This window comes from Gadus chalcogrammus, chromosome 7, assembly GCF_026213295.1.
Source record: "Gadus chalcogrammus isolate NIFS_2021 chromosome 7, NIFS_Gcha_1.0, whole genome shotgun sequence".
Lineage (NCBI taxonomy): Eukaryota > Metazoa > Chordata > Actinopteri > Gadiformes > Gadidae > Gadus > Gadus chalcogrammus.
In genome coordinates this window covers 22,737,739-22,765,447 of record NC_079418.1, presented here as the reverse complement: position 1 = coordinate 22,765,447, position 27,709 = coordinate 22,737,739, and the positions used below count along the sequence as shown (strand labels likewise).

Below are 27,709 nucleotides of genomic sequence, written 5' to 3'. Positions count from 1 at the left end.
AAAATATTCAAATGTATTTTCATCTGACCAAAATACTGTGAGTTTGTTCTGTGATATAGAAGACTGTTTGGTGGGGATGTCGTCTGATTTAAGCCACTGAATAATAGCCTTGCATCATATTTGGGGAGTGTTGTTGCAGGCTGATGGGTCAAATGTCTGCTACCCCATTGTCTGGTTCTTGGAGGGCATTTGAACACGTTTGTCAAGACACCCTCTTAGCTAAAGGTGTTCCTTTAGCACGAGCAATTTCCTGGTTAGTCATAAACACTGATGCCTCTCTCTAGCAAGGGTTGCCATGGACAAAGGTCATTCAGTCAAAGGGTGTCTCTAGGAGGACCTGAGTGAGAACAGTTACATCAAACATCCACATGGTAGGGGCAGATTCAGGGGGTTTGTTTATTCCCTATTGCACTTTGCACCATGTGAGAATGAGAATGTGACTTTTATGTAGAGATTCACTGTGATTGTCATGAGTCAGAATGTAGCTTGTTCAAGGATGCCAACTCAGCAAATGGGATTCGAACCCAACACTCCACGGCAGGTTAGGAAACCACCCTGCCCCCTTTGAGCCTGATATTTGTTTAGTCGTTCAGGAAAAGTTGAACTTGGGAGCAGACACGCTGATCTGAAGACAACCATGGGGGTTGGGCATTGTTTCTCTGGTCGGGTCTGTGTGGACATGATGTGGCCCTATCTCCGCCATGGAGGTCTTTGTTTGCCTCATAGTGTTGATTAAGATTGCCCTTCTTAGTGATACTAGATTCAAACAAGCCTCCATTGTGGCAAATCTAGCCTTCTTCATGATGAAATTAATTAATTATTCATTCATAATCATGATTTACACGTCACCCCACCACCAATGCTTATTGGTATTTATCATTGTCAGCCATACAACAAAGAACATGTTGAAGGAATTAAAGACGTAAAGGAAAATAAACGTGTGAGATATATCAATCAGAAATAATAACGTATAAACCACACGTATGAGCGGTGACAGCCAGGTAAAAAACGGATTGGCCTGCGATCTCCACCCTCCTTCCGTATTCATTTCCGTTAACAAGCGGCTCACGTGACGTTTGTTTTTGGTGTCACATGAGAGACTCCAATGCTATCTGGCTAGCAAAATGGCAGCATTCTTACAGTGGCGAAGATTTGTGTTTTTTGATAAAGAATCGGTTAAAGATCCTGTAGACAATGGAAAAAACTTTTATCTTCCCAGCGGAATATCGGCGTCTGATTCCGGCCGCGGTCACATTGTTCTCGGAGATATCCTTAATGTTATGGGATGCTTGATAGCTAACACTGACTAGCTAGCAGTGCAATGACAGCCCTTCGGGCGTACCCAGTCTTAAATCGTTCTAAATGTCTTGGCTTGTCTCTGATGGGTGAGCTGTCAGATGATTCCCATTTATGGATGCATTACTGCAACCAATACTGATTATAAAAGTGTGGCATTAATTGATAGCCTTGCTGATTCAGCAATGAAAGGAGGATTTTTGATGACATTAAACGACCATATCCAACCCAAATTACAACATAATCCAAGAAACCAAGTGTTTGAGGTTACTGTAAAGGGAACTAAATGATACTAGTAAATAAAAATGTTGTTTATGTACTACCATGATGCAGCAATAGTATGCTATGATGCTATGATACTATGCTAGAGATACACTTCTGTGGCTGCAATTCCTAGAACATGTCTTCCTGTTCTAGGAAGACATGCTGACATGTTCAAATATAACTTAAATATGGTACTCCTACCGGTTGTTGTCATTATTCAGCCTTAACCCCATCCCTTTTACATATGGATGGCCAGATCTGGCTTTTGCCACGCTCGATGAAGCTTGAGTCCTTCCAGGCTTACAAGTTGCGTGTTACACACCTGCATCAACTCAAGCAGCACAGCATCCTTGTCTCAGTGGGGCAGGATGAAGAAGGAATAAACCCTCTGGTCTGTACACATGGTTGTTTCAGCAAAACAACAGCATACAAAACAATGTTAACTAATAGCACAATTCAACTAATGAATGTGCCCCTGGGTTCACAGGTGAAGGTGTGGAATCTCGACAAGAAGGATAGTGGGAATCCCTTGTGCACTAGGATTTTCCCCGCAATTCCCGGGAATAAGCCAACAGAGGTGTCATGCCTCAGTGTGCACGAGAACCTCAACTTCATGGCCATTGGTAAAACCTAATATAGTGTCTGTCTGTCTATCTGTCTGTCAGTCAGGTCGCAGGTGGGTGACAGCGTTTTTCTATGTGTCTTTTTGGCAGGCTTTACAGATGGCAGTGTGGTGCTAACCAAGGGGGACATCACCAGAGACCGCCACAGCAAAACGCTGACGCTGCACGAGGGCACCTGTCCAATCACTGGCCTCTCCTTCCGCCAGGTCGGCAAGGTCACACACCTGTTTGTAGCGACGCTGGAAAAAGTCCATGTGAGTTTTTGGAGCATTCCTCGCACCTTCTTGTTTGCATTGTATGCTCTTAGCCTCATGGAAATGCACCGATGATGCTTTGCGTGAATGTATCGATATCTTATCAGTGCAAATAATGATTCTCACCCAATAACTAGGGTTGGGAATCTTTTGTTTACTTATGAATCGATTCAAAATGTATTTGATTTAAATTATTTCTCCATTCAGTACATAAGAGGAACAATTTCAGTATCTACTCCAGTCCTCTTTGTCCTAGGAAAGGTGGTGGTCAAATTATGGCATGAAAGCATAGTAAAGTGTGTATGAGATTAGTTTATTTTTGAATAAGTGATATTAACTAAATCGCTATTCTTCCAATAAACGATTCAATCTAAACTTTCATTGAACAGTAAAGACCGAGGCTGACATGTCTTAACGATTAACACATCGCCCAAATTTCCTCCTTTCAATTCAAAAAAGAAACCTATTCTAAATGTCCAGAATAAGAGACGACCTCATTCCTCTCTTCTCATCATCATATCAAACATGTGCCATGTTCTGAAAGCGTTCACCACAGTCACGTGTGTATCGCTGCACTCTGATGTTTCAACCACTCCCTCTCCCCCCCAGTGTTACACGCTGTCCATCAAGGAGTACCCCAGACTGGAGCTGGACACACACGGCTGTGCCCTGCGCTGCTCCTCCCTCACCGACCCGTCCCAGGACTCCCAGTTCATCGTGGCGGGGGACGAGTGCGTGTACCTGTATCAGCCCGATGAGAGGGGCCCCTGCTTTGCCTTCGACGGGCAGAAGCTGCTGGCCCACTGGTACAGAGGCTACATGCTGCTGCTCACCAAGGACGCCAAATCGCCCAGCAAGTAAGCAGCATTCCTGTGGATGCAGGTTTTGGTTTATTGCTGGGTTTTATTGTTCACTTTAACGCATCGTTGTGGGAACAACACTTAAAGTGACATATTATGCCACCAGGTGTGAGTTTGATTAGCCACTACAACCTGTTTTGAAAATCTGCCTCTTCTGACACCCACCTGGTGGTATTATATGTCAACTTTAAACTATGCGGTCTAATGTTGGTATGTGGGGGTGCGGTTTCCTCTGCAGAGTTTTTTAAATCAGGTTCATCCATTGTTCCCCCCCCCCTGCGCTATATTAAATCATTGGCCTTATTGATCTGGGAAGAACCCAGGGTCTGCTCACCCATAGTGTAAGAACAAAAATCTGTTATCAGGATTCAAAGTGCCAACAAGTGATTTTATTTGAGAGGTTGCTTTGGAGTAGACTTTCTGCACTCTTGTGGTCAAATTGGTTAAATCTTTAACCAAAGCCCTCTGACATTTCTGCCATGAAGATGCACCGATTTTAGTTATTTATTAATTTGATGCCTGATTGAATAGTTATTATCTGACTTGTACATTATTATCTTACTTGTTGTTCTTCAAATAGGGATTGAGGCTGTCAGCTTTGCCATCTTGCCGATAAATACTAGTGATACTAGCTATTACTCAAAGAAAGGACGAGCAATTTAATTTCAATGACAAAAGGTCGACGTCTCGAGATGTGCTTGGCTGACTGGTCAATAGGTCAGGTCAGTTAGAAGCAGGTCAGTTTGAAGTCAGGGGTGGAAGATGGCAGAAGAAAGGCAAATCAATTATCAATAATATTGTTTACAATTTTATTGGTAAAATAAGAGTTACTTCTTTACTTATTTTCTTTAGTTGATGATTGTGGCATTTCGCTTCTTAATTGTTTTATAATGAATTAATTGTTTGATTACCAATTTGACTCACAATCCCCAAGCGGACCATCTATACTGAATAAACGTATATCAGAATGCCCATAACATGGCATTAATGTACATGCATTCTGATTCTCTCTCTTCTTGGTGTCTTTCTCAGGGCAGCGTTTGCGAGCAGAGAGACGTCCCCCTCAGAAAAGCAGCTGCTGACCATCTACGACCTGGACAACAAGTTCATCGCCTACAGCGCTCCCTTTGACGACATCATCGACGTCCTGGCCGAGTGGGGCTCCTTCTATGTGCTCACCAGGGACGGCAAGATGTTTGTTCTGCAGGAGAAGGACACTCAGACTAAACTAGAGGTGCCTCTAAACACTTTAGGGCATGCAGATACACACACACACACACACACACACACACACAGACACACACACACTCTGCAAACCCCCTATCCTTTTCCCCTATTTGCTGTGAGAACTTGATAAAAACACATTGTTGCCCCCCAAACCAAGCATTGCACCACAAACCTTAAAAGGCATTAGTGAGGACTCCCGCTCTAACCCGATAGAGTTCAGAAGGCTAACGTGTCGCTGTGTGGTTGTTTTCTGCTTCAGATGCTTTTCAAGAAGAACCTGTTTGTGATGGCTATAAACCTGGCTAAGAGCCAGCACCTGGACAGTGACGGGCTGTCGGAGATCTTCAGGCAGTACGGAGACCACCTCTACCTCAAGGGGGACCACGACGGGGCCATCCAGCAGTACATACGGTAACCACATTAAAAACACATCCACTGTTCAACACAAATACACAAATACTGTGTTGGCATGCAAATGTGTGAGCTAAACGACCGCCTCCCTGTCCCATTGCTGTCATCCGCCATGAAAGTTTACAATGACCAAAACCTAAGGCAATGCCCAGCAATTCAGAACCAGACACCGGGGTCACGACTTGACCTCGGCGGACACACCCTAACTAGCGTGTTTCGCTCTCTCCTGCAGAACCATTGGGAAGCTGGAGCCGTCCTACGTGATCCGGAAGTTCCTGGACGCCCAGCGGATCCACAACCTGACGGCCTACCTGCAGGCCCTGCACCGGCAGTCCCTGGCCAACGCGGACCACACCACCCTGCTGCTCAACTGCTACACCAAGCTGAAGGACAGCTCCAAGCTGGAGGAGTTCATCAAGGTAGCCGCCGCATAGTGGGGCCAGCTAGGGGAACACATGGGTACTGTGGAGCATTGAATGATTGATAAATAGTGCATGGGACTTTTTATTTATTTTTTATCATTCTACTTTTCCATCATACCTTTCAAATCCCTATTAGCTTTTGAAGGGATTTACGCTTTGATATTTACATTTTCAATTGGTAACAGCTTACCTGAAGGCTACCAGGACAAATCCGTAGTCAATGCTGATTGATAGTGGTTTTAATCATGTTAGCAAACAAATCACATCCTATAAACAAATCACATCCTATAAAGATGCTGGTCAGCCCGGCCCCGTGCATCTGTTTGTTTACACGCAGTCTACTATCGACACGCCCTAAGCCCCTCCCACTCAAGCCACCCAGCCAGACAAGCTATGTTTTGTTTGAACAAAACAAACAAAGTCAGACTAGGGCAAGCCCTGTCTAGGTATAGCCATACAATTTATCTTTTGATAAGAATTGCATTAATGATTGCATTTGACTTCACTTGTTTAGATCAAAATACACTTGAGTAGAGCCCAATGTTTGTTTGTTTAGAGATTGAACAAGGGAGCGGTTCATTTGAGGAAGAGTTTGAACGAGAAGGGGATCAAATGAAAGAAACGAGAGGTTTAATGAGTCACACTAGACCAACGAATAAGTCCCGCCCCGACCATGGGTTCAAAAGGGGGGTCTCAGGTAATAGAGATCCACTCACCAAAGTGTGTCTGTATCCCCAACAGAGCAGCGAGAGCGAGGTCCACTTCGACGTGGAGATCGCCATCAAGGTGCTGCGGCAGGCGGGCTACCACAGCCACGCCGTCTTCCTGGCGGAGAAGCACGCGCAGCACGAGTGGTACCTGAAGATCCAGCTGGAGGACCTCAAGGTGAGCACCAACAGTCCGGTCCCTCCTTAGGGTGGGTTCAATTTCAAATAGAAAAATAAACCCACTAAATCCGGCGTGGGAGAACCCGGGTTACGCCTCTCACGGGGGTCTGCGTGTCCTCCCCAGAACTACCTGGAGGCGCTGCGCTACATCGGACGCCTGCCCTTCGAGCAGGCGGAGAGCAACATGAAGCGCTACGGCAAGACCCTCATGCACCACGTCCCCGACGGGACCACCTCTCTCCTCAAGGACCTCTGCACCGACTACAAGCCCAAGAAGGAGGGCGCCGACAGGGAGACGCCGCAGAGAGGGCTCGAGGTTAAGGTCAGCACACCTGGATGCAGTGTTCGTCTCAGCCTCCACGTCCCAGGACCCTGCTCTCAAATGACAGGAATCCTTTTGTACTAAGATTTATTGAATCGCATAACATTCGCAAAACATGCGTTTTTCGTTCCCCGGGTGCACTTTCTCGAGGTGTAATTAAAATGACATTGGTGAGGAAATTCTAGGTACCTCAGTCATGCACTGAGCCAAAGCACTGCTGTGTTGGAGCACAGTGTATTGCTCATTGTTATATCCATCGGTTCACCGACTAGTATTGGGCTGGGCTTTTACTCTCCTTCCCCAGAAAGCCATGCTAGAACTGCCACCCTATGAGATCGAAAAATATGAATGGGTTTCAATGGAGAGAAAGTAATTATCTTCTGGTTCTAGTCTTTATATGTACCGGATTACACATATGTTGTTTGTGGATTTAAATGATCATTTTTCATGTCAAGAGTTTAACCGTTTATTGTGCAGTTAAAGGCTGTAGAGAAAACACAATGAGAAAGACTACATGTCTCGTGTGTGACTTGTCACGCTCCTTGCGACTGGCGTGGAGGCCGACAATCTTCCCACGGGCATAAGTGAAACTCTCCACATTCCCCGACTTATAATGGCTTTCACCTCTTTGATGCTTTTATCCTCCCCTTGGAAAAAACCAAACATTATCAAACTGCTTCACGAAAATGTTTAGTTTTCTTTGCATGAAAAGTTATAATTTTAATCCACAAACAACATATTTGTAATCCGGGGCATATAAAGACTGGGACCAGAAAAGAATTACTTTCTCTCCATTGAAACCCATTCATATTTTTCGGTCTCATAGGTCCCATGGGCTTTACCAGAAGGGGTGTGACTGCGCCACTCTATTGATTTAAATGATGCCCTTCCAAATCCGAATTAACAGGCTGAACCTGAATTATTTAATGACTAATGATTAAATCTAAGTCTATTATTTCCTTAATCCGGTAACCACAGCTAGTATATGCTTATACTTTTGCCTGGTCATTATAAAAAACGTCTTTAACGTGGCTGTATGAGGCCACACATATACTGACCAGGTTGGTTCTGTGCCGACAGGCCAACTCGGAGGAGTTCATCCCAATCTTTGCCAACAACCGGCGGGAGCTCAAGGCCTTCCTGGAGCACATGATCGAGGTGGAGCCCTTCTCCCCGGCCGGGGTGTACGACACGCTGCTGGAGCTCAGGCTGCACGACTGGGCCCACGAGGAGGAGCCCGAGGTACTTGGTGGTACTTTGGTTTGGGGTCCGAGACATGGTCACGGTGCATGGGGGGGAAGTTGGGAATAGAGTAACAATGAAATATATCCATAAATATCCATAAAGCAGCAGGTATTAAAACCGTTAACAAAGCAGAAGTGCATCATCGGTTGTTACCTTTATGGTGGTAGCAGACCTCCCACATCAAGCCCATACTTATACGTAATGTTGTACCAAAACATAACCATTGACCTTACATCTGACCCATCTCTAGGCTTATACCGTAACGTAACTGCCTGAACTTCATCTAAACCAGATTTAACATTGAAATTCAATATGTTGTGTGTTATGTTTGTTGTGTAAGGTATGTGTGTGCCAACATGCCTTATCGCCTGACAGACTGTACACTAATGTATGAGTGTTATCACCTGGCAAACATTGACCCACAGATGGGTGAAGCCTGAGTGGATTTATTTTTTGCTTTGGCCAGTCAAAATAAGATATTTTTTAAAGAATTAAACCGTATTATACTGTATTACTATGATACTATAAGTGAGCACATTTGTGATGGTACTTGTGTGGTATGCGAGTTTGTTGCTTTGTTTCTGTTTGCCCCCGCAGCAGAAGAAGGTCCTGCAGGGGGCAGCACTCTTCCTTCTGCACAGCGACAACACAGTGTTTGACAAGGCCCTGGTCCTCTGCCAGATGCACAACTTCAAAGAAGGAGTGCTGTACCTCTACGAAAAGGGCAAACTGTGAGTGCACTCGACTTGATGTTCTGTTTCAGACGCTTTTGGGCCATTTCTCACAGATCTGGAGATGTATTCTTTATATAGAGCCAATACTTTTTTTTAAATGTGCTATGGTTTATAGTCTAACAACCACATCCTCTTATGGGGAACAATGGAGCAGTGAAATATTTTCTCTTTTATCAGCTGAACCTATAATACAAAAACACGCTCTTCAAGGAAACTTTAATTCATATCAATGTGCTTGGCATTGTTGATTGGCTGGCGGTACTACCGGCCACACCCAACAACACCCGGAGACTCTTTCATCTAAATCTCCAATTCCCCTCACACAGGTACCAGCAGATCATGCACTACCACATGCAGAACGAGGAGTACGGCAAAGTGGTGGAGGCCTGCAAGCGCTACGGGGACCAGGAGGTGTGCCTGTGGGAGCAGGCGCTGGGCTACTTCGCCCGGAAGGAGGAGGACTGCAAGGCCTACATCAGCCAGGTCCTGCAGCACATCGACCAGAACAACCTGATGCCCCCGCTGCTGGGTAAGAGGGGAGGCGCGCCGAGGGGGCTCTCTGTTTAGGGGCTTGAGCACATTCAACTTACTCTGTCTCTTTTGAACAAACAGTGAGTCGATTCCTCCATGAGTCGACCGATTAGTCTATTCATTGAATTGACCCGAAGTTGTGTTTAATTATTTTGATTAGGATTCAATCATTCACAGATCCGTTTTATTGGATGTTTTTTGTTGTTGAATTGGTATTTACCAGGTGATTTATCAATCAATCCAAAAAACGGAATCAATAGTCAATGAAAGTTGCAGACCGGCGGCTTTATAAACATCTGTTTTTATGCAACAGTGAACAAAGCCTAAGGTTTAGCTTTTCGTGTTCAGGACAATTCTCGATGCAACACTGCTGGCAATTTATTAGAATGGAAGCCGTGTGTGTGTGTGTGTGTGTGTGTGTGTGTGTGTGTGTGTGTGTGTGTGTGTGTGTGTGTGTGTGTGTGTGTGTGTGTGTGTGTGTGTGTGTGTGTGTGTGTGTGTGTGTGTGTGTGTGTGTGTGTGTGTGTGCGCTTGTACACTTTAACCCCACAGTGGTGCAGACGCTGGCGCACAATTCGACGGCCACGCTGTCCGTCATCAAGGACTACCTGGTGAACAAACTGCAGAGGGAGAGCCAGCAGATTGAGGACGACGAGCGCAAGATCCGCCAGTACCGCGAAGAGACTGCTCACCTCCGCACCGAGATCCAGGACCTGAGGACCAGGTAGGCCCCCAACCACACAGCCCGTACCCTGGGGACAAGATCTGGGCCCCACAGCCCACTCCTCTTCCTCCTGGTTCTCCCGACTCATGTCCTGTGTGATAAAGTTCTGATAAAGTGGCACACCACTGTATTATGATTCCACAAAATGCTGTCCTTTATTTGTGTGCAAAACTAACGTTTGGATGTCTATGTCCGCAGCGCTAAGATCTTCCAGAAGACCAAGTGCAACATGTGCAGCAGTCCGCTGGAGCTGCCCTCGGTCCACTTCCTGTGCAGCCACTCCTTCCACCAGCACTGCTTCGAGAGCTACGCCGACAGCGAGGCCGAGTGCCCGACCTGCATGCCAGAGAACCGCAAGGTCATGGACATGCTGCGCGTGCAGGACCAGAAACGGGACCTCCACGACCACTTCACCAGACAGGTACCTCAGTGACATTTTGTCGCTCAGCCCCATTCACGCTTGTATACATTGGGGTCAGAATAACGTTAGGTTCAAGTGATTGAAACCGACTAAAAATACACCATAGATCACTCAGCTTGAACAGCTCAGAAGGTTTTTCAGAGCAGTTGAAAACAGCGGTATGAGTCAGAGTAGGAATTTGGGGGAATTTTGGGGGATAAAGATTGAGATGTGGTTGCGCTCTACTCTGCTTTCTGCCAATGTACACACATTTGCTAAGCAAAGCTTGACAAAGTGTAGCACCTTAAATATTGTATGAGTATGATGCTCTGGGGGCACGCCGGGTGGAGCGCGTACCATTAAGGCTCAGTCCTTTCTGCAGCGACCCGGGTTTGATTCCTGCCTGTGGTCCTTTGCAGCATGTCTTCCCCTCTCTCTCCCCCATACCTTCCTGTCCAACTCCCTGTATCTTCATGAATTAAGCATGAAAATGCAAAAATATAAAAAAAATCCCCCAAAAAAGGAAGATTAGACGGTCAACTCCTTTTACCATTTTGAGAGCAGCGTGGTACTTCATTCTATAAATATTTTCTTAAGGTGCTTGAACGCTGTCGGAACAAACACCCAACACCCACTCACCAACAACAAACCACATACTGTACTGGTATAAACCGGTTCCTTCGCACGCCTCTTGTGTTTCAGCTCCGCAGCTCCAACGACGGCTTTTCGGTGGTGGCTGACTACTTCGGCAGGGGGGTGTTCAACAAGCTGACCCTGGTCACGGACCCCCCCGGGAGCAGGGCTGCGAGCAGTCTGGAGACAGACCTCCAGAGAGACCTCCTCACCCACACCAAGAGGAACAGCTAGAGAGATAGTGTGAGTGTGTGTGTGTGTGTGTGTGTGTCTGTGTGTGTGCGGGTGTGTGTGTGTGCGCGCACGTGTGTGTGTGTGGGCCTGTCTGTAGCGATAGCCATGCTATTACATGAACCGTGACCCCAGAATTGGTTGCCAAGCAAAGAAAGAGAACAAGTCACTGCTGCACGATCTTTGACGATGAACTACTTAATTTCCTCTTAACATTGTCCATATTATTGTCTCATATTGTATTTAACATGTAAAAGCAGACGAGTGTCAAAAGGCCTTCAAGCTGGATTGTATTCAATATGTTTTTGTGTCTGCTTTCATCGTGTCGGCTAATCAGACTGCAGATATGCGGTTGTGTTTTAAGGCCACTCCCTCACTCTCTTGCATAACTAACAGCAGAAGGATGAATTCCTAGTATCCCTTCAGCATCATGTCTCATTGTCTTAAGAAATAAAATGCTGACTATCGATTTTTATTTTTAAACTTTTTGGATACTGTACCTTCTGGTTAAGGGGTGTTTGATGTTTTGTTCAAGGCACATTCTTTCTTTAACCCCGTTAGTTATTTGTTGTTGTGTTGTCTCGTATGTTCCCACAGAGAAACTAAAGCATCTGCTTTGCAGCGGATTTCCATTCAATTAATGAATTCAGTTACTTTCTAAAAAGGCTTTCATATGCATCATGAGCAGACTACTTCAAGGTCTTTATCCATGATCTTACCGTGGTTGCAGACATGTACAGTCAATGTATTTGCCCACACATCTTGGCATGCTCCTCACGACAAGCCATTATTGTTGACCATTTTCTATTTATTTAGTCATTGCATAACCAATTAAAAACTGAATAGATACATATTTTACATAGAAAATAATGACCTGTTGGATCCCTAATCTGACTGTTTTCTGTGGGAGGAGAAGAAGAAAATGAATAACAGGAATCTAGACTGAAGAAGCAACCAGACTGATTAAAATAGAATCAAATTATATCAAACAAAATATGTAAAGTAGAGGATTCCCATTCCGACTGAGCATGGTCAGTGTTCAGTTGGGCATGGATAGAGCCTGTACTCAAGATGTCAATGGGCTTGCTGTAGGATTTTAACCGAATGACTTCCAGGAGGATCCAACTGGAAGAACAGATCTCACAGGACAAAAGGCAACCACATTCATCGACTCTGAATACGTTGGTTTTTTTTGGTGGTTTTAGGATCTCTTGGTATATGTGTTATATTTACCATGATCTTGCGGTCTATCTTTGGTCCAAAAGGATAATGTATGCAATGTGTGTAGGTACCAGACGAGGGCGCCCAATACTTCCCTATTGGTCGCTTTAATTACCCTGTTATATATTAATAATGCATATAAGTAATACATGTGATAAATGTAGTTTAATGAGTATGATTATTAAACTACATGCAAACAGACTTGCTTCTCATACATAGAGACATGCCATCGGTGGGAAAGTACAATCAACTATTTACCATAATGTAGTGAACACATTTCACGATGATCGGACACTTGGAGCTTTAACACGAAGAGGGGTGAGCTGGTTTGTGTAATGACTTTGTATTGCAGTGAAGAAGTCCTCCCTAGAGGCTGCTCCATCCTTCTCTTCCTGGCTCTGTTCAGTGTTAACAGACGACCATAAGGAAGGTTTTCCTTTATCTTTCTCCTTTGCCACGACAGGCGGTAGGGGGGAAATCCCTCTGACTCTCTTCTTGACTGATCCTACATTAATAATACGTTATCAGAATAAGTTAATGATTTACCTTGTCTACGTTCAAATCCGTTTGAAATAAATTCGACACGTAAATGTTGAATGAATTATGCGTTCGCGCTTTAACTTTTACTAGATTGGCTTACATGGGTTTGCCAATTTACTTCACTTCCACCAACAGCATCACCGCGTCATCTTTGCTCTTCATTAGGAGATGCACCTTTCCTATTAATACTAAAATGCAAATATTAGAAATTCCTTTTAAATTAATTATACCAATCATGCTTCTATTTGATTCGACACATGCGACTATATTTCATTGTCCATGTGTAACTTTAGTTGACTTCTCTCCATACCGACACACAGATCAGTTTGTCCATCTGCAAGTCATCGTTTTAATAAGGAAGACACACCACAAATGTTGCATGCAGGAAGCGTTCTGTGCGCAGACTCCTGTTTGAACTAAAATGTCATCATCAGACCCACCCCACCCCCTAACCTAACGTGGACCTATCCGGTGCTGGCGAGGGTCTCGTCCCCACGCCACTCAATGCACGTGGCCCAATCAGCGCGCAGTGCGTGGATCCGAGGGGGCGGGCTCTGCCGGGTAGAGGGTCACAGCTCCGCGTTCGCCTAGCGGCCGCTGCGTGGATCCAATGAGATCACGCCGCGTTCCGGGCCCGGTGGAAAGAACTAGCCGGCGATAAGAAAAATTTATAAACTCACACATTAGGCTACCGCAAGGCGTTGGTAACAAAAAAACGGCGTGGAAACCAGGGACAGGATCTCCCTGTAACAGTAGCTTCATTGTAAAGTTCCTCTCCCGGTGTGTATGATTAGACGCTGTTTCATTGCTTCGGGCTAATATAAGGTAAGTTGTGCCATACCACTGCACATATTGTCAATGAATGAATGTATATCACCTTTACTGAGCTGTACATGCCGACCATCTGAATGACTCTCGGCTACAGAGCTAGCCAAGTGAACTAACCGCTACGAGACAATGAAACATTCCCACTGATGAACCCTAACACCTTTTTGTTAACGCATCTCTAAATGGCTGAAAGGATAATTTCTACTCGTCTATCTTACTAAACCGAAACTATTGTGCTTTTTTTGTAACGTAGAAGGTTCAAAACCTAACTTTCTAAGGGTCTGGAGGTATTGTCAGGAGCCAGGTCTTTGTTTATGAGCGGTCATGTTTTTAGTTGTGCATCCGTCTGTCATCCGTGCGATTAGTGCATCAGAAGGGACGGGAAGTTTCTATGTGGTTTCATACTCATTGTCTTTTTATTTTGTTATTCCTTTGCCCTGGAAAAAAAACAAAACCGACCTAGCTTATCATCCTGATGGCACAGCTGTTGGCTAAAGTGACAACCCTGCTCCCTTTCAAATGAAAAGTCATAAAGCGTTGATGAGCTTTACTGCTGTGGTCCTGATAACACCTTCTAACAGCATCAAGATTGACAAAAATATCCCAGCCACGTGTGTGTACAATGTGTACACTGTGCACACCTGTAATGGCTGCGTCCAGGATCGAGGTCATCACCTGTAGTCTACCTGACTCTGTAGGATACCTTATCAGTCAACTGTCAGCTAAAGTCAATCAGGCCTGGATCTGTAAAACTGTGAAATAACATCTTACAATGATGTGTTATGCGGAATCACGACTGAATTGTGCAGTTCATTATAATATGTATCCTAACTAAAGTAGCACGTAATCAACGGCTGAATGTATATGTTTTATCAGTGTGTACCGAGATGCCTGATTGGACATGTGTGTTGTCATGGTGTTTATGTTTTTCTTTGTTTTTCTTCACTTCTGATAGGTAATCATGAGGAGGAAGCTGGCGGTGTGCGCGCTTTTCTGCGTGGTTCTGGCGATGTTGCCTTCCCACTCAGGTAACATAAACAACAGACCCATGTCCATGTCTTGAGATGTGCCATTACACAGACTGCTAACCTCAATTAAACAATGAATGCTAATGTTTTATGAATATGTCATCATGAGCCGCTGAAGACTTGCCATTCATAGTTTTATTTTTCATTTAATAATTTCAGGGAATGTGTCAAGCGACGAGTTAGCTGGGAAGTCCAATGTACATCTTCAGTTCTCGGACAGATTTAACAAAATGACATCACATATAGACACAACACTTATGGAGAAAGAGTACCTGCATCACAAAGGGAAAGTTATACCATGGATGATAGATGTCAATAAGATATGGACTATATATAATCAACACAGTCATATGCACAACTTGCAGTCTCAAACCCACATCAACAGTAAACAAGGGTAGGGACTGTAGGTTGGTTATCTGTGTGTCTTTAACTCTATAGGATTTGTACATCGTACATTGTTCAGTTATAAAATGTGAAATTATTTGTCCTCATGGGAATACTTTTTCCTGTCTAATGCCACATTGATTCTCATGCTAGACGTGGCAAAACTATTTTTTTAAGAGCCTAGGCTCAGGCATATATTTTTGGATTAAAATACTGCACCACTTTTGAGCCCTCTCGATATATGGCATAGTAATGCCAATGAAATATCCCATGATGCATTCTGATAAACAGGCCTTGTATATTCAGGCATCGTTGGCACCGTTTTGATCATTCCCCTTTGTCCTTTTGTCCTTTTTGGTCCTCTCAGCCTCCGTAGCTGTAATGTCAGTTGACCTGGGCAGTGAGTGGATGAAAATCGCCATTGTCAAACCAGGTGTGCCGATGGAGATTGCGCTGAACAGGTTAGTAGGTCCTGTCCATCAGCGGTATGGAAATCCTTCTCGTCGGCCGGTATGTTATTTTGCATAAAGCCAAGTCAATGGGCAGGATGTGGTGCACAAAGCTGTCGCTACTTGCTATTATTGCTGATTTTGAAATCCTTTTATGTAGCGCAAACCCTCCTCATGTCTAGTTGCACATTATAGGCAAGGATGGCAGAGATATGATGTACGTGTGATAATCTCAAGTGTTTATGCTTCGGTTCAGCATGTTGCCTGAACAGTTCTATAAGAGCAAATGTAAAAAGAAAAAATGTCATATTTCCTACTCTACATTGACAAGAAATTGTTCCATATGGCCTTATTGAAGAGACAGGGAAAGGTGATGCATATCCCTCTGTCACGGTCATTTAGTGATGATATTTGAATGTGTTTATACAGTGAGTCGAGGAGGAAAACGCCGATAGCCGTGTGCTTAAAGGAAACCGAGAGGCTCTTTGGAGACAACGCCTTAGGAGTGGTACGACCCTTCCTTTCATTACTGGACTACAATGTAAAACTGTTCAATATTTAAGCCGAGGCTGAACGGTAGGTAATGTGGGCTGAAACAGTAACGCATTACACAGAAATGTGGGTGCTGCTTTGTCGATTTCCTTTTGAACAAAACTAACATCTACTGCAGTTTTCTATAGATAGCCAATCTTACCATTTCCTAAAATCGAGGTGCAGTTGATTTCTACTTTCCCTCGACCACTTCCTCAAATGTAGCCTCAGAGGCACACCATTAGTCCTGTCTGGTCAAACACAATGAGGCATGATATTCTGAGAAGCAAGTCTCTTTGCATGGGCTGCATGTTTAATCTTATTTAACTTGTGATCTCCATCCATTCAACCAATCACAATCTGTTCCCTTTGTCATGATCATTCATCTCGATAACAGTTGGCGCTACAAGCCCATGTTTACTTGCACTGCGTTTCGTTAATATAGGTTGCGTTTGATAACATGACGTGTGCAGTTGTATCGCAACAGTTTTGTTTGGATACCACCTATCTCCGAAAGAGTGATAGTTTACTTTTTGTAATTGAACAGGGACGCTACCTCAAAAAGGAACGTCGCCCAAACATGGATCAATTAAAGAATGCAGACCCATTTATTTTAGTGGCCCTCATTCGCAAAGTACCATTCGCAACACTATTTTACACTTGCATTAAAAAGTGGAAGGCTTCTTCTTAAATAACATAAGAACGTCTTGAGTAGACTATAGGTTGTCCATCACTCATATCATCAGGTAAATCAGTGCTATAAACATTTTTATTGAAAGAAATTTGGAGAGAATCAACCCAACCACAAGCAAGAAATCATTCTTCTCATTTCATTCAAGAATTGTACTGCCCTAATGAGCATAGGAAGAAACCTACATAAAACAAACAAGCTCAATTACTTTTTAATTGTGTTATAATTATTTATATTTGATCACCACCTTAATCTAATAAAAACACAAATTATGTCACCGGTGAGCACAGAAATGTATCCCTCTCACGGCTTTCTCTCTGCTCCCTGTTTGTGTGCAGTCTGTGAAGAACCCCAAGCTGGTGTACAGGCACCTCCAGAGCCTCCTGGGCAAGAAGCATGACAACCCGCAGGTTGGGCTCTACCAGAAGACGTTCCCTGAGCACCAGCTCCTGGAGGACCCCGTCAGGGGCACCCCGTACTTCAAATACGCAGAGTGAGCCCCTGGTCCCGTTCTGTCCCATCTTTCCGTTGTGTCTTATAATAACTCGGGGCAACACTTATTCAACGGAAGATGTTTTACATGGAATGTGTGACGTTTTTTAATCCTAAGCGCCTTGCCATGCTGTGAGTGCATAATGTTTTCTTCCAGAGACTATCTCAGCCCTATGTCTGTGCTTCCGAGGCATCGAGGCGTTCACGTTCAGCAGTCATGTCAGACCGGTTTCGGGCATGTTGCTTTATATGCTTTCCCTTTGCCCTTCCCTCAGCGATCTCAATTACACTCCCGAGGAACTCCTCGGGATGGTCCTGAATTATTCTCGTGGGCTGGCGCAGGACTTTGCAGGTACGTGTCTTATTTACTTTATTTACCTTACACTTTTCTGTGATGGAGAGATCAGGCTTGGCTGACAAATCAATGAAAATACTAGGATTGAAGTGATTTTTTTAATTTATTTTTTATTTCATATCAAAAGCAACCCTTTGTTAGTCTATAACGTTTGGTTAGTGGTACCTCAGACGACGGCGCAAACTCTGTGTAATTTCCCTTTTTAAATGCATGAAATGCTATACCATGCTGAGTTAGATTTCTGTTTTTCCTCCCACTGTCGCCCAACCCCTAGAACAACCCATCAAAGACGCAGTGATCACCGTGCCGTGCTTCTTCAACCAGGCAGAGCGCCGGGCGGTGCTGAAGGTAGCCAACATGGCGGGCGTTAAGGTGCTGCAGCTCATCAACGACAACACCGCTGTGGCCATCAACTACGGGGTGTTCAGGAGGAAGGACATCGACAGCACGCCCAAGGTAAAAATAAGAAAGAAAAACTGCGAAAGTGCCAATAGTTTCACGTACACGACCAGTCTTTAGTCATGTGTCGCGGTCAGAGGTTACGTCTGACGCCACGTTGTGTCCCTGTGCAGAATATCATGTTCTACGACATGGGAGCCAGCAGCACCACGGCCACCATCGTCACCTACCAGACGGTGAAGACCAAGGACATGGGCGTGCAGCCTCAAGTGCAGGTCCGCGGAGTGGGGTGAGTCACAGCTAAAATCACAGGCTGTGTTCTGCAGACTTAAGTAGGACTCACAGGTGTATTCTGAGCGAATGGCATTCCGTCCTGGTTCAAAATCAGACACTGGCCAACTTGCTCTGGGTGTTGCAAGAGACCACTATGATCTCTATTATTATTATTATTATTATTATCATATATATTTTTTTTAAGGAGCCTGATTTACAAATGCTTTGTATTTAATTCCAAGCATGAAGCAAACTGCAGCTCACTATGGTGGCAAGGCTTCCTTTTCAAAGATGGGACCTTTCAGGAGTTATTTCACACTGTTTTTTTTTCTCCTCCACAAAAAAAACGATCTGTGATGCATCCATTCCCTCAGGCCAGCTTTATTAATAATAAATAATACGATGCAGTATTACCTCAAATAAGTTAAAAGAAAATTGTAATCTCTCTATTTTCCGACCTCCAGCTCTGACACAGAGTGTATGCTCAGTAACATGGGTCTCCCAGTCCCCTCGTTATGTGATGCCTGTGAGACCGTAGAGGCCAAGGGCACAGTGTCCTTTGCTGGGTAAAGCCTTCCAGCGGTGCCTCACTGTGAATGCAAACGATGCAAATATACTCAGTGGCAGTAGGAAGGTAGGGGAGGTGCGAATGGCCTTTATAATCACTGGTGTCGATGTGATGACGAGGGCACGTACGTTGCATCAAGAAGCTTTTATTTATAGTCTCTGTTTGCTTCTACCTTCGCTACCTTTTGTATTATTTAATTGATGTGGAGTTATTCTAAAGCGTGTGTCGGTGTGTGTGTCCGTGGCTCCCAGGTTCGACCGCGGTCTGGGGGGCTTCGAGCTGGACCTGCGCCTGCGGGACCACCTGGCCAAGCTGTTCAACCAGCAGAAGAAGAGCAAGAAGGACGTGCGGGAGAACCACCGGGCCATGGCCAAGCTCCTGAAGGAGGCCCAGAGACTCAAGATGGTGCTCAGCGCCAACGCAGAGTTCACCGCACAGGTGAGCCGCCGCTCACGCACTCAACCAAGTGCTTCTCCCTGTTTATCCACTTTTCAATTCATATATATTTATAATATTCTTCATTTCTGTTAAAAGTTATATTGTATTTTATTGTATTTTATTTTATTCTATTGTATTTTATTTATTTTTTTAAGAACAGAAAATACATGTCCCACAAACATTTCACTGCACATCCTGTACGAGTATGTAACAAATAACAACCTTCAAATCTTTGACACTCAAAAACAAAACCGTGCGTAGTTATGTAACGACTTAACTTCCGGTAATATCGTCTGCCCTAAATGTAGTGTAAATGTAAAGTATACAAACCGTACTGTTCACACGGCTAGGATTATACATAATGTAGGTCAGTCTTTCCTTGTTGCCCAGTGGGGGCCGTCCCAGGTGAGGCGACTCACAGTGATGTACTACATCCCATTCTGCTCCAGGTGGAAGGTCTGATGGACGACATCGACTTCAAAGCCAGGGTTTCCAGGGTGGACTTTGAGGCCATGTGCGCCGACCTGTTTGAGAGGGTCTCGCGGCCCGTGCAGGACGCCCTCGCCACAGCAGAGATGACAGCGGTCAGTAGCGAAGCCCCCCCCTCTCTCTCTCCCTGCACCCTGCAATCGCAAACAGTGATTCATCTCATACACACCACTCTAACGTTTGCCCTCTCCCTTTTATATCCTGTTTGACTTGGAATAATCGTTGTATTGCGAAATCGAGAATGCTGCTGTTGCAGGCATGAAATGCTGGCACGGCCGCTGTGTGCTTACGAGGCATATTGACACATGCAGGCAGTTGAGCGCCTTCCCTCTTTGTATTCATGTGAACAGGAGAGCATCGAGCAGGTGATCCTGGTGGGCGGGTCCACGCGGGTGCCCAAGGTTCAGGAAGTGCTCCTCAAGGCTGTGAATAAGTAAGTGGCACGAGGTCCACCCAAAAACAACCCATTGATCATTGTGCACACGGGTTATGTTCAGATAGAAGCCTGTGCGTATTAACTCATGGTGGGTGGTTTGTGCGCAGAGAGGAGCTGGGTAAGAACATCAACGCTGATGAGGCGGCGGCCATGGGCGCCGTGTACCAGGCGGCGGCCCTCAGCAAGGCCTTCAAGGTGAAGCCCTTCCTGGTGCGAGACGCCACCGTCTACCCCATCCAGGTCAGTTCACCGTCTGGGGCGTTCACTGCATTCTGCCAGGGACGGGATTGTTTCTGCTTTTGGTCAATGGGTCACTGTGAGGTAGTGGGTGATGGAGAGCGACAGTCGGTTGCCGGTGAGGTATACATTGAGGCTATTGTTGACTCATTCATTGATTCGTAATATTTTTTGGGGCAGTAATACAATTATGGTTATCAATGGGTAATCACATGGTTCGAATGAAAAAAAAAAGGGGAGATCCTGGTCTTGTGGATATTTCTGGAAGTACCTGATGATTAAACATAGCCCCCTGGCCAAGGGGGGAGAAACATCTCAATGTGAAAACCAATGTGTAACTTGTCCACCTTCTCCAGGTGGAGTTCACCCGCGAGACGGACGAGGACGGCGCCAAGACGGTGAAGCACAACAAGCGCATCCTCTTCCAGAGGATGGCGCCCTACCCCCAACGCAAGGTCATCACCTTCAACCGCTACACCGACGACTTCAGCTTTGAGATCAACTACGGCGACCTCGCCTACCTGGGAGAAGAGGACCTGGGGTACGTTGCTGGTGTTTCTTAAGCTTGGCCTGTTAAACGCTCCATGCTTTAGCATAGAGGGTGCAATGCGTAATGCTTTAGCTTAGCCTGTTTAACGCTCCATGCTTTAGCTTGGTGGGTACAACGATCTGTGCTTCTGCTTAGCCTGTATTTATAATTTAGCTTTAGCTTAGCGCCTATAGGACGATACACACTAAGCTAATAAGCCTATTTGCTTTCATTATTTGTCACTCTGTACAATCATTTTCATAAAAAACAATTCCAGTTCTAATATGGTTTCATATCTAGCTAATGGCTAACCGCCAAAAGGCTAGCTAACATTAGCTCATTTGGACTGTTTTGTGTTTTCTGCAGGGTGTTTGGCTCACTGAACCTGACCACAGTCAAGCTGTCGGAGGTGGGCAGCAGCTTCCTGAAGCACACCGACGCCGAGTCCAAGGGCATCAAGGCCCACTTCAACATGGATGACAGCGGTGTGCTTCTCCTGGACCGGGTGAGTCACTCTGCTCTGGGGGACACAAGGCTTTCACCTTACTTCTCTTATTGGTGTTATTTTCGGGGGGTTGCATTCTGTTTAGCAAAACCGACTTGAACAAAATGTCAAATATTCCGATAATTAGAATCAGACTTATTTTTGCCATGTATGATTTCCGATACAGGGGATGTTTTGTAGTGTATTGGTGTAGAAATGCTCTATCCTTATAAGGAAAAACTGGCTGTAAAATACACTTGGTGCTTTGCAGTTATTGTCTGTTTCTAGGCAACAGAATAATAGATATAATGGATGCAAAAATGACTTTGTGTACCTCTGTACGGTGTCCTTGAGTGCTGAGAAAGGCGCCTTTTAAATACAATTATTATTATTATTATTATTATAAAAACATGCCCTGACCAGGAGTGAATGCTTTGCCTTCGACTGCTCCAAATTATTTTGGGATTCCAACTCCGTGCGTTTGAATGCCAGGTCACCAAAAGCTCAAATCTCTTCTGCCATTCCAGGTTGAGTCCGTCTTTGAAACAATTGTGGAGGAGAAGGAGGAGGAGTCAACGCTAACAAGTAGGTTTATCCTCAACTTATGCCTTTCCCTGACATCTTTACTGTTTTACCTCATGCAGTTTGTATTACTTACCCAATCCATCATTACCGACCTGGGTTAACCCCCCGACCACCTTGTCTCTCGCAGAACTGGGAAATACCATTTCTAACCTGTTTGGGGGTGGATCTGCAGAACCGAGCCTGAATGCGACCGAGTCTGTCCAGGTAACTTGTTAATCCGCAGCCCGTTGGGGACACTATAGGAACCCTCCCAACAGTGCCGTTTTAGGGACGGTCTACTCCTTGTCTTCCTAATCCGATGAAGGACCGGCAGTTACCCATGTCCGATGGATTGACGGCACTTTGTAGGACGTTACCATTTACATTACTGTAACAACATTAGCGTTGATGTCTCCAGATAACTTAACTGCAGGAAGAGAACAGACGGCTCTGCTTTGCGGCGTTTGATACAGCTCAGAGTATTTGTCTACAAATAGTTTACACGCGTGTCATGTGCAGGAAGAGGAGGAGGTTCCTCTAGAGGCGGGAAAAGAGGAGGAGGAAGAGGAGGCGGAGAAGAAGAAGAAGACGGAGGAGGAACCAGAGCAGCCCAAGGAGGAGCAGGAGGCTCCAAAGGAGGCGGAGGGGGAGGAGAAGGAGAAGGAGAAGGAGAAGAAGCCAGAGGAGGCAGAGAAGGCCCCTGGTGAGGAGGAGGAGGCAGCGCAGGAGAAGAACGACTCGGACAGTGGGAACGACGACGCTCAGGTAGCATTCCAAAACCTTTTTTTCATTTATTTTTTTCATCTTTTTGCAAATCAGGATTATTCTGCCATTTTCTAAAATAAATTTGAGTGTTTACAAGACACCATGCTAATCATTGTAGAATAACAAGATGTATTTTGTGCTTGCAGGGAGAGAAGAAGGAAGAGAAGACCGGAGATGCTGAGGCAGAGAAGGAAGCAGAGAAAACAGAGCAGAAACCACAGAAGAAGACCAAGATCTCTGAGGAGATCGCTGTTGAACTTCTCGCCAACGACATCTCTGATCCCACCGCAGAAGATATCCTTTCTTCAAACAAAAAGTATGTGTTGTTAGTGTGGGCGTGTGACTACTTTCTGGGTCGTGTTTTTTTTGCATATTGTAATGGAGAACAGCGTTGGAGAATTTTCCTCTCGCTGTTTAGAATAAGTTTGCAGTTCATTTTCTTTTGAACATTGGCTAACCCTTGAGTCGAATCAGAAGGCATTTTGTCTTTTACTTATCTGACCATCTTATGTTATAACAATTGTGTATTGTTTGCATTAGCAGAACATTGTAAATCCAACACAATGTCCCTGTAAAAGATGTGTGCTGGATACACGTCTCACTGTCTCTGTGTTTCCAGACTACAGGATCTGACCAACAGAGACCTGGCCAAGCAGGAAAGGGAAAGGATGCTTAACAATCTGGAAGCTTTCATCTTTGAAACGCAGGTACATACCGTACATCTCAGCATTAGCACTGTAGATTTTAGCGATCCAAAATGCAAATTTCAAGAATTTATTTTTCTCGAGAGAGATCCTGAATCCTTTCGGTAATTTGTCTTTTAAAATGTTGGCGAGACCTTCTTCCAAGGTCTCACTGGTTCTTTGAGGTAGCTTAATTTGAGGATCATGTTTGGGAAATGCATGCCATGCATTTGGTTAAATGCCAGCAGTTGCTTGTTTATTAGGATGGAGGAGTTGTCATCGTTGGCTAGCAATACTGGTTGTAGGTACTCTGTAGTGATTGTAGTGCTATATCACTGAACAGGAATCAAGAACCTAACCGATTGGACCACTCTGTTCCCTCTCTCTCTCTCTCTCTCTCTGTCTCTGTCTCTCGTCTCGACAGGACAAGTTGAACCAGAAGGAGTACAAGCAGGCCGTGGGGGAGGAGGAGAAGGAGAAGATCGTGGCCAAGCTGCGCGAGTCGTCGGAGTGGATGGACGAGGAGGGCTACGCGGCCACCACCAAGGAGCTACGGGAGAAGCTGTCGGAGCTGAAGACCCTCTGCAAGGCGCTCTTCTTCAGGGTGGACGAGCGGCGCAAGCGGCCCGACCGGCTGGCCGCGCTCACCAGCATGCTCAACACGTCCAGCTACTTCCTGCGGTGAGTGTGTGGCGATGGAGGGAACGTGTCAAGGAACGGCCAATGGTCAGGTTGACCGAGACTTTTGAACGTGCATATTTAAGCTGACAAGAGGCAAGGCAAACGCTACTGAATATTTACCTTTTTATGAAACTGTCATTTATTAAAATAATAAACCACGTTACCGTTTTAATCGTTTTCAGCCGTGCGTTTTAAGATATTCATGCTTTCTTTCCTTCCCTTTTTTTTAAGGAGTGCCAAATTGATTCCAGAGGATGACCAGATCTTCACTGATGTGGAGCTGAAGACGTTGGAAAAAGTGATCAACGACACCACGGTGGGTGGTTCAACTGTATTCACACTCTTCAGGCTCTAATGTAATATCACTGTATTACGTTCTCTAGTTTACTCCATGATGTTTGTATACCTTTTTGCGTTTCTTAAGTTCATAACTCCAAACAAACTCCAAGTGAATGTTCGATGCCCTTCAGAAGTGTCATTCCTACCGTCTGATGTTGTTATGGATATGTACAGTTGTTTATATACGTTTTTAGTTATCTTAATTCAGCGTTCTGCCGTATTGACCTTTTAAATCGACAGACATTTCAAATCATGCGTAAAAGAATCCAAGTCGACGAAACCATCATCGACAATGGCATCATTAAAACATCCATGCTAATCACCATTATAAAACACACACGCACCTCACCCTCTACCATAACACGAACTCAACGGTCTCTCTCTCGCCCTTTCCCCTCCGCCCCCGGCGACCCCAGACGTGGAAGACGGAGACGGTGGCGGAGCAGGATAAGCGCTCGCTGGCGGAGCGGCCCGTGCTGCTCTCCAAGGACCTGGAGGCCAAGCTGGCGCTGCTGGACCGCGAGGTCAACTACCTGCTGAACAAAGCGAAGTTCGCCAAGCCCAAGGCCAAGCCCAAGGCCAAGAACGCCACCAGCTCCTCCTCCGAGAAGTCGGCCAAGGCCAACGCCACGGCCGAGGAGAAGGTCATCCCCCCCACCGCCACCGCCACGGGAGAGGAGGAGGCCCCCGTCAAGGACAGCGGTGAGTGTGTGTGTGTGTGTGTGTGTGTGTGTGTGTGTGTGTGTGTGTGTGTGTGTGTTTGTACGTGTGTGTGTGTGTGGGGGGGGGGGGGATGATATGCATGGTTGTCTGTTTTTTGGGGAGGATTTCGGTTTATTTGTTGACTTGACTGAATGTCTGCTTGATGCTTACAAAGATACTTTTTATTCACGATTTGTCATGTTCATTGTTGTACCATGTTGCGTCAATCGTAATGAGCAGTCGTTTTTAGTTTTTTAATTGTGTATTACGTTGTTTTGTCTGGACCCAGAAGCCCTGCCGGAGGCGGCTCCACCCACCGAGGCCACGGTAGAAGACGTGGAAGACTCGGCCAGCCAATCAAAACCCACTGACGCTGCGGCAACGGGTATGTGCTCGCTAGCCGACTGACCGATGCACCAAAGCAGGCTGTGTGAGAGGTGTACAACTATTTGTGGTGAAGTGGTGCTGAAATCTCTGAGAAGCGTTTCCACTGCCATTTATTAAAGTTCCCAAGTACAATTTAAATTTGATCATTTTCTATTCCATTTTGATGAGCAAATAATCTATACTTTTGTTCAGGAGTGCCAGGGGATGTTGAATGCCATTGTTTTTGGTTTGGTGCATCATTGAGACATGTTCTCATGACCAAACATGCTCTCCATCCATTTAATAATCATCATAATTCCTTTCCTTTTCAGAATCCCCGAAGGCAAACACTGACAACCACGTGGGCGATGAATTATAACAGCTGGAACTGGGAAAGAAATATTTTGCGATATTTATTGACAGTGTGTAAATGTTGTTGTTTTTTCTTCTGAATTCCTCCCCAACCCGTTTTTGTTGACTTCCTGGACCCTCATTGGATACAGCTGAAGACCTCAACCTCATTGGCTCTCCCTGCCCCCCCCCATCCCCCTCTCCTCCTTCTTAATTGGCTGTGCTGTTCGGTTTCCCCCCCCCTCATGTGTCATTGATGCTGTGATAACCAAGCACTTATAGTTGCCATGAGAGCAGCAGCAACCCAATAAAAATAATCCATCCAATGTCGTGGGATGGCAAAGCCAGCTTTTAACATAACAGGACGTGGTTCTTTATTACGTCACGTACATCTGACCGCATCACTGATGCGTCAGCTTTACTCGGCAACAAACCCGGCAACAAACCACACAATCTTTTTTTGTATTTTTAATTTTTTAAGGACTGTTGACATGGTTGTCCCTGCATTCGTTCATCTCTCTCCATCTCTGTGTGCCTCATAACTGTCGTTTTTTTATTTTCCTGTGTTTTCATTGGTGGAAGTGGTGGTGCTGGAGGGGGGCACACCGTTCGTGACCACTTTGCTAAATGCGGACGGCACTGAGCCAATGAGCAGAACTCTCAAGGATTTGTCTCGGGTGTAGACCTGCTCCAGATGTGCGTTGCGCGTCGTCACTCTCAATACAGATTCCAGCAAAGATGGACTTTCGCAACGCTAATCCCATCCCGGTATGAAGTGGGCCAGCAGTGAGTCACAAGCTCGCTTGATTGTATCTGATAATTTCAAACATGGCTAATCTTTTGAGGTGTCAGGCGCGTTCAACTTGGTTGTGAAGAACGACCTGACGCTAGCTGGTTTTCAGTGAACTTGCATCTGAATTGGAACATGAAACGTGTGATATACTTTGGTGTATAATGTGGTTGAAACCACCGCAAAAATTATTTGCCGTGTTTCAACTTTCTTCATACTGCTTTGAAATATCCTGTACATTCTCCCGTTGGCCTGCTGTGAAAAGGGAGGCAAAAAGAATTGAGCTTACCAGTTCCATTTCTACCTACCGGTACATTACTTTTTTTTTTTGGATTATGCCTTTTTTCTTCCTCAATGGATGGCTATTAGAACCTAGTAGGAGCTGTTATGAATTCGCTGCACTGATAGTGGACAAGGCCCCCTGTGTTTTTGGATGCCCAGCGAGCTGCTAAACACGCTTGGAAGAGAAGGTTTCAACTGTGTTCAGCGTTCTGTCCATGACGTAACAGCCCACCCCCCCACCCCCCAAACACACACAGACCACACACACGGCACCGATCTTGGCTCTTGATGCTTCTGGAATCCTCTACCTCTGAAACGGTTGGCAGAGGCAGTAGGGCAAACGGGACTCGGGTGAGCATCAGGAGTAGAAGGTGTTTTCTTGCTAAACTGTTGATACAAAACTTTTCTGTTTTGTTTTGTTTTGTTTTTAGTTGTTGATTTAATCTCAGTTGTTGGAAAGAAATAAAACTTAACCTTGTAGTTCCTGTGTGCTATGACTTTTCTTACTGCTGCAGGTAAAACAATCAGATGATCATCCTATTATATGATGTTAAAGTTGAAGTACTTAAAATGAGGCTTTGAGGTTTTTTTGGGTTTGTAAAATATTCTGTGACATTCATAGTTTTAATAAAAAGGAAATGCAACCCCAAAAGCCCCAGTATTATACAATTAATTTACCAATTACTTTCCTAACCTCAGAAAAAATGCTGTTGTCATGCATTCATATTGTCTCTTCATTCCAATTGATTG

At 45.1% G+C, this 27,709-nt stretch overlaps 2 protein-coding genes across 2 annotated transcripts; both read left to right on the top strand.

Annotated features, from left to right (window-relative positions):
* The first annotated feature begins 955 nt into the window (after positions 1 to 955).
* Positions 956 to 12,727, top strand: vps11 (VPS11 core subunit of CORVET and HOPS complexes). Its single transcript, XM_056593645.1, has 16 exons — positions 956 to 1,270; positions 1,807 to 1,951; positions 2,048 to 2,183; positions 2,274 to 2,437; positions 3,047 to 3,294; positions 4,330 to 4,531; positions 4,784 to 4,935; positions 5,168 to 5,354; positions 6,099 to 6,242; positions 6,369 to 6,566; positions 7,647 to 7,808; positions 8,409 to 8,542; positions 8,872 to 9,074; positions 9,629 to 9,800; positions 9,999 to 10,221; positions 10,903 to 12,727. Exons 1-16 carry the CDS (start codon positions 1,125 to 1,127, stop codon positions 11,065 to 11,067), a joined length of 2,781 nt encoding a protein of 926 aa, XP_056449620.1. The 5' UTR covers positions 956 to 1,124; the 3' UTR covers positions 11,068 to 12,727.
* A 690-nt stretch (positions 12,728 to 13,417) lies between these two features.
* On the top strand, positions 13,418 to 27,616 carry hyou1 (hypoxia up-regulated 1). Its single transcript, XM_056594386.1, has 24 exons — positions 13,418 to 13,650; positions 14,609 to 14,681; positions 15,433 to 15,526; positions 15,944 to 16,022; positions 17,075 to 17,229; positions 17,504 to 17,580; positions 17,858 to 18,039; positions 18,156 to 18,271; positions 19,075 to 19,261; positions 19,711 to 19,845; positions 20,101 to 20,183; positions 20,294 to 20,426; positions 20,780 to 20,964; positions 21,319 to 21,457; positions 21,964 to 22,021; positions 22,149 to 22,225; positions 22,520 to 22,765; positions 22,912 to 23,081; positions 23,385 to 23,472; positions 23,873 to 24,129; positions 24,361 to 24,445; positions 24,885 to 25,170; positions 25,460 to 25,555; positions 25,869 to 27,616. Exons 2-24 carry the CDS (start codon positions 14,615 to 14,617, stop codon positions 25,913 to 25,915), a joined length of 3,042 nt encoding a protein of 1,013 aa, XP_056450361.1. The 5' UTR covers positions 13,418 to 13,650; positions 14,609 to 14,614; the 3' UTR covers positions 25,916 to 27,616.
* Positions 27,617 to 27,709: the final 93 nt, after the last annotated feature.

Excerpts from the sequence above, each read along its gene's own strand:
- vps11 (XM_056593645.1), top strand. The coding sequence starts at position 1,125 with ATGGCAGCATTCTTACAGTGGCGAAGATTTGTGTTTTTTGATAAAGAA. Across the intron at positions 1,271-1,806 it reads CACATTGTTCTCGGAGATAT|GGATGGCCAGATCTGGCTTT; the intron begins CCTTAATGTTAT and ends CCTTTTACATAT. Across the intron at positions 3,295-4,329 it reads GACGCCAAATCGCCCAGCAA|GGCAGCGTTTGCGAGCAGAG; the intron begins GTAAGCAGCATT and ends TGTCTTTCTCAG.
- hyou1 (XM_056594386.1), top strand. The coding sequence starts at position 14,615 with ATGAGGAGGAAGCTGGCGGTGTGCGCGCTTTTCTGCGTGGTTCTGGCG. Across the intron at positions 17,230-17,503 it reads CCGTACTTCAAATACGCAGA|CGATCTCAATTACACTCCCG; the intron begins GTGAGCCCCTGG and ends CCCTTCCCTCAG. Across the intron at positions 20,965-21,318 it reads CTGGGAGAAGAGGACCTGGG|GGTGTTTGGCTCACTGAACC; the intron begins GTACGTTGCTGG and ends TGTTTTCTGCAG.